The sequence below is a fragment of the Muntiacus reevesi genome, chromosome 20 (assembly GCF_963930625.1).
Source record: "Muntiacus reevesi chromosome 20, mMunRee1.1, whole genome shotgun sequence".
NCBI classification, from domain to species: domain Eukaryota; kingdom Metazoa; phylum Chordata; class Mammalia; order Artiodactyla; family Cervidae; genus Muntiacus; species Muntiacus reevesi.
Genome location: NC_089268.1, coordinates 5,643,416 through 5,655,815, shown reverse-complemented (window position 1 = coordinate 5,655,815; position 12,400 = coordinate 5,643,416). Strand labels below are relative to the sequence as shown.

The 12,400-nt window shown below is 48.9% G+C and overlaps 1 protein-coding gene across 14 annotated transcripts in view; it reads right to left on the bottom strand.

Moving 5' to 3' along the window:
• The window catches only part of DST (dystonin), a 516,002-nt gene that overhangs the window by 405,432 nt on the left and 98,170 nt on the right, over positions 1 to 12,400 (bottom strand). For 7 of the 14 annotated variants that reach the window (XM_065912760.1, XM_065912746.1, XM_065912748.1 and 4 more), the window contains exon 4: positions 8,562 to 8,769. In XM_065912760.1, coding sequence (XP_065768832.1) covers positions 8,562 to 8,769 — 208 coding nt within the window. Of the gene's footprint in view, positions 1 to 1,588; positions 1,925 to 8,561; positions 8,770 to 8,919; positions 8,938 to 12,400 lie in introns of those variants that run through there. The other 7 variants (XM_065912757.1, XM_065912759.1, XM_065912750.1 and 4 more) reach the window with 6 other exon arrangements.

Below are 12,400 nucleotides of genomic sequence, written 5' to 3'. Positions count from 1 at the left end.
ACCATCTTTTACATAATGTCCACTTCCTCAAGGCAAGTCAAATCAGCACCTCGGGTATTTCTGTTTTCCAAGTCATCTGCAATTGCCCACGTGTCACAGAGGTAAAACTTGATGGGACAAAAATTCATACAGCTATCTTTTTTTTTTTTCCAAAAGTAAAAAAGGTATTTACTTTCAAACTTCATACCGTTTTCTTTCTGACCTTAAAGAACACAGATGTACCTGTTCCATAAGGTTTATTAGTATATTGCAATATCTCTCTTTTTAAGGTTCTGGAACAACTGATCAAGAATCCTATTTTTAAATAGAAGTATAGATGTAAACATGAGTGTATTGGACGTGAACACATATACAGATGCTACAAATGTGCTTTAGCCTAAAATATCATAGCACTTCCTCAGTGGTAGTATCATACAATAGAGCCTTTGCACAAAGGAATTCTGATTGTGCTGTATACAGAATTCTACATGCATTAAAGGAATGTCAATAATAAAATATGTTCTAGAAGGAGATGAAACATGTTCATGGATAGATGTGGAGCTTTGCGGGGGGGGGGGGGGGGGCTTGAAATTTAATTACTCAGTTCAGTATTCTATATTTCTACTAATAGAAAACTAGTGATACAAGCATCTTTAACCATATAATCCCCATTCAATTTACAGAAATTGAGTTTCTTAAGACCAAAGCAAATATTCAAAAGAAGTAAGACCACTTGAAATCAACAGATGATAAATAGGCCAGGATTCACCATTAATGTATGAAGGCTCTGAGCCATTCCTGGGTGTGGAGCGCTTAGGTAGAGCCACAGTTAGGAGATCGTCTGGACATATTGAAAGACAATGTCCAGAGACTAATAGACTCTTTAAGATGAGAAAGTGGTGTTTAATCTAACCTCTCATTTAACTATAAAGTCAAAATAAACATAATGCTAAAATGTCAATACTATTTATCATAGAATTTCCCCAACATAAACGACAGGCAGAAAAATATCTCAAAATATAATCCTTTACCTTTAAATCTACGACAGACTGTCTGACGAAAGCCTTTCATCCATCACACTATCAAGCAACCTTTACGATACGTAGGAATAGATTTAATATAGTCACGAACCATAAACTTTTCAAATAAAATCATTTTAAGAAAAACGATTTGGTGATGCTCTCAGCGGTGAAACAGCCCATTTATTTAAGAAGCCAAGAACCTTTTTTTAATGGTTAACCAATACCCCATATCAAGCAAGGGCAGCAATGCCTTAGTAATCCCACGGAGAATGAACCAACCGGTAACCACCCTCCCAGCAAGAAGGATGATTATGCGTAGTGCTTAAGAGCTTTTACAAAGGAGAAAAACGCAAGGTGCTTCTTGGAAACCAAACCCCTCCCCCGCACTGTACTGCCCATCCGAGGCTGTCTCCCGGCCATCGCCCACCCGGCCACCCTCCCTGCGGTGGGGTACGGAATCCCGTCCCCAGAAGACCAGGTTCAGTCCCAGGACTGGTCCAGACACCTGTTTACTTGTGGCTCCTGTCAAGCAAAGGAGACGGTCACCCCGCTGGTCCGTGCCCCGCCCGGGCGCGGGGGCGACATACCTTTGTACCTCTCCAGGACATCCTCGTAGGCCTGGAGGTACTCCTGCTCGTCCACGCACAGGTAGGCGGCCGGGGAGAGGTACCCCGCCATGCCCAGGTTTATCTCAGCGGGGACCGGCCGAGCCCCCTCTCCCGCTCGAAACCCGGACAGGACCGCAGTCAGCAAGGGGCAGCCGCGGCACGGAAACGCACGAGGAGGGCAGGCCGGGGGGAGCGCCGGGGCGCACAGGGGGTCGGCCGGGGAGACGCCCCGGGGTCTCAGCGACGGTCAGTGCAGGCGAGCCCGGCGGCGGCGCGCGGCGCCACGCGGCGCCGAGGAGCCCGGGGCGCGGCTGGGGCGGGCGCGGGGCGGCGGGCGCCTGCACCCTCGGGAGCCGAGGCGGCGGCCGCCCGGGCCCGGCTCTGCGCGCCCGCTCGGGGCCGGGAGGACGCGCGCGCTGCCTCCGCCCGCGGTGCTCCGCGGCGCATCTGCGGCATTTCCTGGCCGCCGCGCCGCAGACGCGCGCCCGCGCCCGGGAGGGGGAGCGCGGGGAGGGGGCGGGAGAGAGGGAGGGCGGCGGCGGCCTCCGGCGGGCAGCGCCCGGCCCCTCCCCGGCCCGCCCTCCCCGGGCGCGAGCCGCCGCCCGGATCCCAGGGGCGAGGTTTCTATTTGGGACCCACAACAGGTGCCTGGGAAACAAAGCCGCGGATCGCGCCTCCCGCGCTCGCAACCCCCGCGCGGCTCCGGGAGAGACCGGGGGAGCCTCCGGGACCCGTCGGCCGCGCGGAAGGGCCGGGCCCCGCGGCAGCGCGGGGCGCACGGGCGGGGGAGCCGGGGTCCGCGCCTCGGGGGGCCGCCTGCGCCTGCGCGCCCCGCGGCCCCGGCCCGGCCGGCGGCCCCTCCCTGCCGCCCCCCAGAGCCTGCCCGCGCCGCTGCGCCGCCAGAGACACCGGGCTCCGCCACGCGCTCCTGCCCGCCGCGGATCACCCCGCGCAGCACTGCGCTCTGCTGAACGGAGCAAAATGAGGACGATTCCCTTCACTCCGGCGAATCGAATACTAAAGTGCACAGTTAAAAAGGTCCATTGGAGGAACCGGTTGGTACCCAGACGTCAGCCCGTGTAGTAAACAGGGCTGACCGAAGTCGGCCGGCCTTGGATGGAATCCCGGCTCCTAACGATGTGATGTGGCCAAGTGACTTACCCTGTCTTCATCACGATAATCATATCATAAAGTTCATCCTATCATATCATCATATCACAAATTTGTGACATCTCAACATTGTACCTGCTAGCTGTTATTATTGTATGAGCCACTTCATTGTTGACTCTGATGGATGACTCTGGCCACATCGCCCCTCCCTATTTCTTCTTTGATGAGTAGTGACCTTTTGTCCTTGATAAGTCTTTTTTTCTTTTTCAGTGATATGAATCTGGACCATTTTCCATGAATTCTTGCATGGGAATGAGTAGTCTTGAGAAAACTGTATACTCTGGATAAAACTTCCTTAAATTAGAATTGGAAAGCTTTACTTCGCATTAGTAATTGGTCTATTTTTGTGACTCCAAACAGAACAAGACCACACTTCTCTTTTCTATCCTGACCACTGACCTGAGTTTGCCCCCACATCCCACCCACTAAGCCTTTAGAATCACTAGAGTTTTCTTGCAACTTGGCATGCATTTATGTGCACATTAGTTCATGAAGCAACAAGCATGGACCACATAGGAGGACACCTTGAACTGAAAGGATTAGCAATTCGATCCCTAAGAGTCATTCCATTTACAAATCACATATATACAAATAAATCTCTCAGAACTCTCCTGTCTCTCATGGACATAGAGGACAGAGTTGTGGTTGCCAGTGGGTACAGGCTTGGGGGAGGAATGGAGTGGGAGCTTGGGGTCAGCAGATGCAAACTATTACATATATAATGGGTAAACAACCAGGCCCTACTGTATAGCACAGGGAACTATATTCAGTATCCTGTGATAACCATGATGGAAAAAAACATGAAAAAAAGAATATATATATACATATATATATAACTGAATCACTGCTGCTGTATAACAGAAATTAACACAACATTGTAAATCAGTTATACTTCAATTAAAAAAATTTTTTTGTTAACTGTCTTGTCTCCCTCCCAATGAGTAAGGTCATTGAGGTCTGAGCCTTAATCAGAAATTGATACCCAGTAGCTTCCCTGATAGCTCAGTTGGTAAAGAATCTGCCTGCAATGCAGGAGACCCCAGTTTGAATTCTGGGTCGAGAAGACCCGCTGGAGAAGGGATAGGCTACCCACTCTAGTATTCTTGGGCTTCCCTTGTGCTTCAGCTGGTAAAAAAATCCGCCCGCAATGCGGGAGACCTGGGTTGGATCCCTGGGTTGGGAAGATCCCCTGGAGAAGGGAAAGGCCACCCACTCCAGTATTCTGGCCTGGAGAATTCAGTCCCTATACAGTCCATGGGGTCGCAAAGAGTGGGACACGACTAAGCGACTTTCACAAGCACCCAGTTTTTTTAATATAATCACTGCATACTTAAGTGATTTTTAACTGTCCATTTAAGGAACTAGTCAAAAGGAACTAGCAGCATTGGCAGTCACTGGGGTAAATGTATATTCCTGGAATGATAATCAAGGATTCAAGCTGCTAATAATCTTAGTGTATTCCACAGGGAAGCAGCAAAAACGTAGCAGTTTAGAGCTTGGTCCCTTGAGTCAAGATGTCCTGAACTCAGATCCTAGCTCCACCACTTCCTAGAACCTCGGGAAGAGTCTCTCCTCTTTTGGCAGATTTCTGGGCTGAAAAAAATGGAGACGATAAAGAGTGTGTGTGCTCAGTCGCTCGGTCATGTCCAACTGTTTGCAATCCAGTGGACTGTAGCCCTCCAAGCTCCTCTGTCCATGGAATTTTTCAGGCAAGAATACTGGAGTGGATTGCCATTTCCTACCCAAGGGGATCTTCCCGATCCAGGGATCGAGCCCGTGTCTTTTGGGTCTCCTGCATTGGCAGGCGGATTCTTTACCACTGTGCTACCTGGGAGATATGTCCTGGGTGTTCATTGGAAGGACTGATGCTGAAGCTGAAACTCCGATACTTTGGCCACCTCATGCGAGGAGTTGACTCATTGGAAAAGACCCTGATGCTGGGAGGGATTGGGGGCAGGAGAAGGGGACGACAAGAGGATGAGATGGCTGGATGGCATCACCGACTCGATGGGCATGGGTTTGAGTAAACTCCGGGAGTTTGTGATGGACAGGGAGGCCTAGCGTGCTGCGATTCATGGGGTCGCAAAGAGTCAGACATGACTGAGTGACTGAACTGAACTGAACTACCTAGGAAGCCCTGAAAATAACAGTGCCTACTTCACAAAATTGTCCAGAAACCTGAATGAGATAATATATGGGCTTCCCTTGTGACTCAGCGGCTAAAATATCTGCCTGCCATGTGAGAGACCTGGGTGCGATCCCTGGGTTGGGAAGATCCCCTGGAGAAGGGAAAGGCCATCCACTCCAGTATTCTGGCCTGGAGAATCCCATGGACTGTATATACAAAGAATCGGACATGACTGAGCAACTTTCACTTTACTCTTCACCAGGTGCTTATGAGAGCATAGGGCCATCAGTAAGCCCTCATTCATAGAGCATTTACCATGTGTCAGGGAATTTGCAAAATGTTTTGCATTTACTACTTTATTCACCATAGCCATGATCCTTGGATAGACAAAATGAAGGTGAGAAGTAAATGTTCAGTAAATTGTCCAAGAAAACACAACCGGTTTGTGATAGAGGAGGAATTAAAATCCAAAGCCTGACTCTGTCAAGATCTCTCAATTCTTCACTTCAAAGAATTCATGTGGGACAAATATCCATGGTTTAAAATAGCATCGTCACTAACAAACCATGTACCTTCACAAGCACTTCAAGACTGAAAAACAGCTTATGATGTCCTGCAGGTAAAAACAGCAGATGTGCCTGTTACGATGCTAAAGGAAACAAAGCCCCTTTCCTTCCACGTCTCCATGCCGTTCTCACCTTGACCCTGAGAGACGAGGAGAGCATACATGGCAAGACAGGCTCAGGTTTCAACATGAAGACACTGCGATAAATGCAGAATCACTTTCAAATGACAAAGATCAGACTCGTGACACCATCGCCAGGAAATGTACATCTGATTATCTCATCACACTGCTTTTTACATCCTCAAGTGATTCCCCACCACTGACAGCTAAATAGTCCAGTCTCCGAAGAATTGCCCCAAAGCATCCTAACAGTTCCCACTCTTCCCTACAAATCCCAGGCTTCCGCTACACAAATGACTTGCAGTTTCCATCTGAACCCACCTCCCTGCTGTGTGTCTGCAGCTCCATCCCACGGAAGTGACCTCCAGTTTGCACCAGTCCATCAGGCTCACGAAACCTCCCCTCCCACAGCGAGCCCCCCGGAAGCCTTCAGGAAGCTTCCCGGCCTCCTCTCAGTCCGTGGTAATCAGAGTCTCCCTCTGGGCTCTCCTCGTCCTGGCCCTCAGAGTGGTCACAGCTAGCCTCTCACTCGTGCCATGTGAGGTTAGAACTGCTTTACAAGGCAGAACCGAGTGCGCACCTTCATTGTATCCAAGAAGTGTAATAAACATGTATTGAACGTGAGTGACTAACGGGATCCCCCAAACCATATGGTCTTCTCCACTCGAGACATTTCCTCATTCCATTCTATTTTTACAACCTTAAACACAATAACCATGTGCAACTTTCAATTCCATTATTACTAAAGAATGAACACAGCAGACATCCCCACTCCCTTTCTGACCCTTGCCCTGTCTCTTCCTGGGGATGAACTTAACAGAAAGGTTAGGTTTCAGGCCAAGTGCGAAAATGCCTAATAAAATGAGAGGTTGAAATATGAATGATATGTTTTCCAGCTCTCCACTGCATCACATCCCCTCAGATGACCTGTCCCCTTACCCTGGATGCTGTGTCATAATATACCTGAACTTCATAGGTTAGCCACCTGATGATGAAACAGGTGTTTGGAGACTGACCCCTCAGCCTATGCTCCATGTATGAGGATGGATGTGATTTGTGTGCAATAGCCAATTTACCAGTATTCACTTTAAACACGGTCATTAGTACACATCCATGCTAGAGCCACTTATTCTGTCTGTTGTTTTATTTTGCCTTATTCTATTTTTGAAGAACCAATGTAATCTTAAAAGTCCGTAACTTGGAGGTCTTCAGTGCACCAACTACCGCTAACTTCATAGCAAACCCTTTACAATAAGTAAGGTGTGGCCTCGCCCTCACAGAGCCGAGGCTCCCCTGACCCCAGCATCCACTTTTCCACTGCACCCCATCAGAACCCCCAGGTCCTCCATTCCCCACCGGCCATACACACCGCCGGCTACTACCGCCAGCCTCTGCTGGCTGCCTGTCTAGTAGTTTATGTAATCTCATCCCCCTGACAGACAGGCGCCCTTCCTTCTCTCCTAGCCCCTCCTTCACTACCAAAAGCAAAATGCCCATCTCTGCCACATCCATCAAAACTCTCAGCCCAGGAGCACCTTCCGCCATCCAGGTGTCCTGCTTTGGAGACCCAGGCTTGCCACAGAGCACCACCTGTCACGGTCTTCCCTTTCTGCTGAGATGAGTGTCTGGTACCCTGGTTCCGGCACTGTCCCGCCCCCTGGGGATGTCATGACCGGGCAGGGAATCCGGCCCTGGTGACCAGACCCTCTGGTGTCCGCCCAGCCCTCCGCGAGCCCCGGGCCGCCCTGCTTGCTCTCCCTTGGCTCCCAAACTGTCTCCATCCTCCCTGCCCTGCCCGCCTCCACCCTGCAAGTCAAAGGCCTGGGTGAGACCAGCCAGCATCTCACAAAAGAAGCCAGAAGAAGCTCAAGGCTGTTGCCCCAGAAACCCAGATGAGAGAATGGCTGGCTGGGCGCTGTTTATTTTTCCCGTAATCAGAAAATCCCACTGGGGGGACCCTCAGGGGACTCTCGGCCAGGATCTGAGCTAGCCCCCTGCAGCCTCTTAGGAGGAAGACAAGTCCCAGCTCTGCATGATGGTGGGAAGCAAGAGAAACAGAGTGGGCAGGGGCCTGGGAGGGAGAGAGGGGGAGGCAGCAGAGGCCCAATCCACCGTGAAAATCAACTCTGGTAAACACCTCGCCTTTGGCCTTTGCAAGAGAGCCCCCCAGGACACACCCCAACCTACCCCATTGCCATTTCTGAGAAAAAAATTAGGTAACAACCACCTCAAAAAGCATAGCTCATATATACACAAACCACACGGGCCCTGCAGGCGGGGGGATAGATTTCCACAGCAGGCTCAGCTTGCAGCTGAGTGAAACAAGCCATCCCTTCTGGGACCTTCAGGCAGTGCAAGGGAACATCAGGTAACAGAAGAGAAAAACACCAGTCCCTCCCATGTATTAATTAATCAGGGATGCATGGCGGCTAAACCCTCAAAAGCACCAAAGGCAGGAGCTGCCATGAACACATGATGCTAATAGAGATGCTACGCTTTTAAAAAAAAAAAAAAAAAAAAGGACTGTAGCGAGCCCTATGCAATCTTGGGTACCAGAACCCAGGAATCTAGGCCCCTGATAAATCTGGTGGCCCGGAGCTCCCGGGCAAACAGGAAAACGAAGCTTCCAGCAAACACACGGGGAAACACTGAGTTAATACTTTCAGACTGACAGTGGCGACTGCACATAAATAGGAAACTTCAATGCAGATGCCTGTAAATATCATCTTGGTTTCAAAGATATGGGTTCCTCCAACCAGAAGACAGGGCCAAACAGCTTAGTCACTAGCAGACAGAGCCAATTGCTCCTTCGATAAAATCGGGACAGAAAGTAAACATGGTCATCCTCTCTCCCCCACCCCCCCACCTTAAGCCTCAGCTCCTGGCCAGACAGGGCCCTCGGGGAGCTGGTGTGTGAATTTCCACCTCTCCGCAACCCCCCAGCCGGGCCCCCCGCCGCTCGTTCTTACCTGCGATCCTAAGCACTGCCCTCTCCGCAGGGTCCAGCACAGAGCCCCCGTGGATCTTTCTTTTCGATCGCTCATGTTTAGGCAAATTCCAGGGTAAGGTGTCTCCAGGAGCTGGAGATGCAGAGCCAGATTTCTGGCTGAAATCATCTTCGTCGGAAAAATCCGCAGAGGAAGACATAGAGCAGCGATAGGACGCGTTCCCGGAGCTCTACAGGGGATGACACAGAGAAAAGCATCAACGGCGCGTCAGCGCGTCCATTTCAGCAGCCCCCTCCCTGCCCCCAAAGGGAGTCCGCCGTCCCGCACCCTCCTCCGCGCGGGCGGGGGGACCCGTCCCAGGGCCGACCCCGGCGCTCACCATCTTCCCCGGGCCCCGGCTCCAACCCCAGCCACAAAGGCTGGGCAGCTCCGGGTCCAGGAAGATGGGCACTCAAGTGTGTGGCCTGTGGTCCGGCCACCAGCTCACAGATGACTGGCCCAACAATGAAGCCAGAATCCACAGCCTTCCTGTTACAAATCTATAGTATCTGGCTCCCCCACCAGGCCGGGACCGAGATTTTCCATTACGAGCTGCTGCTTAATTCATTAATGCAACTCGCTCCAAGTTGCAAACACAAAGCACAAACGCAGGATGCTGAGTCCTGACTCCTTTCCGCTTCCCCTCCGAGTCTCCCCTCCGACCAGGTTTGAGCCCCTCGTCCTTTTCAGCTCATTTTTCTTCCTGAGCTTGAAGCTAGTTCCCAGACTCTCCTGGAGGAAGGAGGGAGGAGGGGCTGATTCTGAGAAGAGCCTTTTCTGCAGACCTGGAGGGCACAAAAGGCTGTTTGCAGAAGCCAAAGGCAGCACCAGTAAACAAACGTCTGAGCGCGGTTTAGAGCTCTCGAGATCATATAAACTTCGAGCAGAGGAACAGCTGCCAGCGACGGAGCCGGAGGGATGCGGGTGGGGAGGGGAAAGAGCTCCCCGGCCCGCCCCGTCATCACACGAGGAAACCGGAGACACCGCTTGGACCGCGTGCGTGGCCGGAGCTCGGTCCTCCCTCCAGGAGCCGGGCGCAGGGCGTGGCCGGCTCTGTTTGCCCCGCAGGGAAAAGGACCAGTCATTAGCCCTGCCTCTTTGGATGGGTTAAGTTTGTGATAATTTAGTGAGCCACTCATTTACCATCTAAAAGAGGCTGCTAACAGTGCTGTGAACACGGATATAAACAAGATAAAGCATCCATGGGGGAAAGAAAAAAAAAAAGCCGGCTGTGTGACAACCTCCCAAAGCTTGCGGGATAAACCAGAAGTGAATCAGGATCTGGCCTCCTGATTAGCCGTGACCGACGTGAGGTCCTGACGCACGTCTAGGGACCAACACCATCATATTAAAAGCAAACGCACTATTTCCTGAAAAGTGTCTAAGATTTCTCTTTGGCTTTACTCTTTCCCCTCAAAAGCAGTTTTCCATTTTACATGAAATGCATCCATCGCTTTGGCTAAGTATCAATTTATTTAGATTTTGTGTGTTTTCTTAGTGGAAACCGTGTTCTAGGCAAATAAATAAATACCACTGATTTTTTGTATTCACTGGAATCCACAGAGTTGTGAGGAGGCATTAAGTCAGTCACTGGATGCTACTATCAACTTACTTTATTTTCCATGTTTTTCTGAAAATTCGTCTTGAGCTCTGTAAGGCTGTGATGCTGTGTAGGTCCACGAAAAAGGATGACTTTCTTAAAGACTTTCAAAAGGGTAACAGCTTTCCTTGGTTGCCTTCTGTCTTCCTTAAACTGGCTTCCTACCTGTCCTTAGGAAAGGTCATCTTTTATCTGTGGGCTTGTATTTCTCCTTTCACGCACTCTTCCAATGAGGGTAGTCATTTGATTGTTTATAGACAGACTTGGGGAAAAAATGGTTAAAGGACCGCCCCCATCCAAAAAACTCCTATTATTGATTTTTGTAGATGAAGTAAATTTTTTTAATGATTAGAGTCTCAGCTAATGGAAGAGCAAAACGTGATTTATGCCATGACATAAACACCACTCATCACCCAGCCAGATGGGAGCACTTGCGACCCTGGACCCAAGGGTGTTTGACTGGTGCAGCCTCTAAGCTGGACGTGTCCTTGGTGAAAGGGTAAGAGGAAGACAAGGCAATCAGCAGCACCTCTTTCAGCAGCACAGGGGAATACACACACAGATGGAGGGAAAGCACGCTGGTCTGCACACAGCCAAGTCTCCCCAGGCTGCAGGACTTGAGTATTTTAACCATCAAAGCATTTGGGTTTTCCCCACAACAATCTTCATGAACACTCTTTAAATATAAGGTAAACTATACAAAATTAGGCCCATGTGAACCTTGGAAACTGAGAACGGATTTTTTTTTTTTTAAATATTTTACATGCTTCATTTTCTGAGAATTACCTTTTAATTCACTTTTTAAATTTCAGACATATGCACTCAACAATACAGAAATTTTTTTCTGTATCTTTTTAGCCTTATCTGGCTGCTTTATTTAATTTGAATTTTCTATTTTAACTCATGGTGTTTGCTGTTGGCTCTTTAGCTGCCAACAAGATAAGAGACTGAACTGGCCACCTTTTAAGAGCTACTGAATTTAGTCTTTTAGGTTACAAGTGTGTGACTCAATGACTGCTTAAGCATATTAAAGAGCAGAGACAGCTAATAAAAATAAATGAAAAAAATAAAGTGCAGAGACATTACTTTATCAACAAAGGTTTGTCTAGTCAAGGCTATGGTTTTTCCAGTAGTCATGCATGGATGTGAGAGTTGGACTATAAAGAAAGCTGAGTGCAAAGAATTGATGCTTTTGAACTGTGGTGTTGGAGAAGACTCTTGAGGGTCCTTTGGACTGCAAGGAGATCCAACCAGTCCATCCTAAAGGAGATCAGGTCTGGGTGTTCATTGGAAGGACTGATTTTGAAGCTGAAACTCCAATACTTTGGCCACCTAATTCGAAGAGCTGGCTCATTGGAAAAGACCCTGATGCTGGGAAAGATTGAGGGAAGGAGGAGAAGGGGACGACAGAGGATGAGATGGTTGGATGGCATCACCAACTCAATGGACATGGGTTTGGGTGGACTCCAGGAGTTGGTGATGGGAGGCCTGGCGTGCTGAAGTCCATGAGGTCGCAAAGAGTCGGACACGACTGAGCAACTGAACTGAACTGAATTGAATTTAGTCTTTTAGGTTACAAGTATGTGATTCAATGAATGCTTTTATTTTAATGAATGAAGGTTGTCTATGGTTTCTGTCTTCAAATTTGGGGAAAATATATTTGGAATCTTAATAAATTTGCATTCATTTATAATGTCAGTGGCATCCATGCCAGTGAATAAAGCACATTTTCTTTTTTTTTTTTTTTTATAAAGCACATTTTCTAAAACAAGTGTTCCAGGTGGGAGGGGGGAAATTCTACCACTCACCTGTCCTTTCGTAATATCAGGCAAACTGGAAGAACCATTGATAATTGTTTTTCTGTTTCTTTTTTATTTTTTAAAATATTTGATGATGTGAAAGAAGAAAGTGAAAAAGCTGACTTAAAACTAAGATCATGGCATCTGGTCCTATCACTTCATGACAAATAGAAGCGGAAAAAGTAGAAGCAGTGACAGATTCTCTTGGGCTGCAAAATCACTGCAGACGGTGACTGCAGCCATGAAATTAAAAGACACTTGCTCCTTCGAAGGAAACCCATGACAAACCTAAAGAAAATATTAAAAAGCAGAGACATCACTTGGCCAACAAAGATCTGTACAGTCAAGGCTATGGTTTTTCCAGCAGCCCTGTACAGATGTGAGAGTTGGGACTATAAAGAAAGCTGAGCACTGAAGAATTG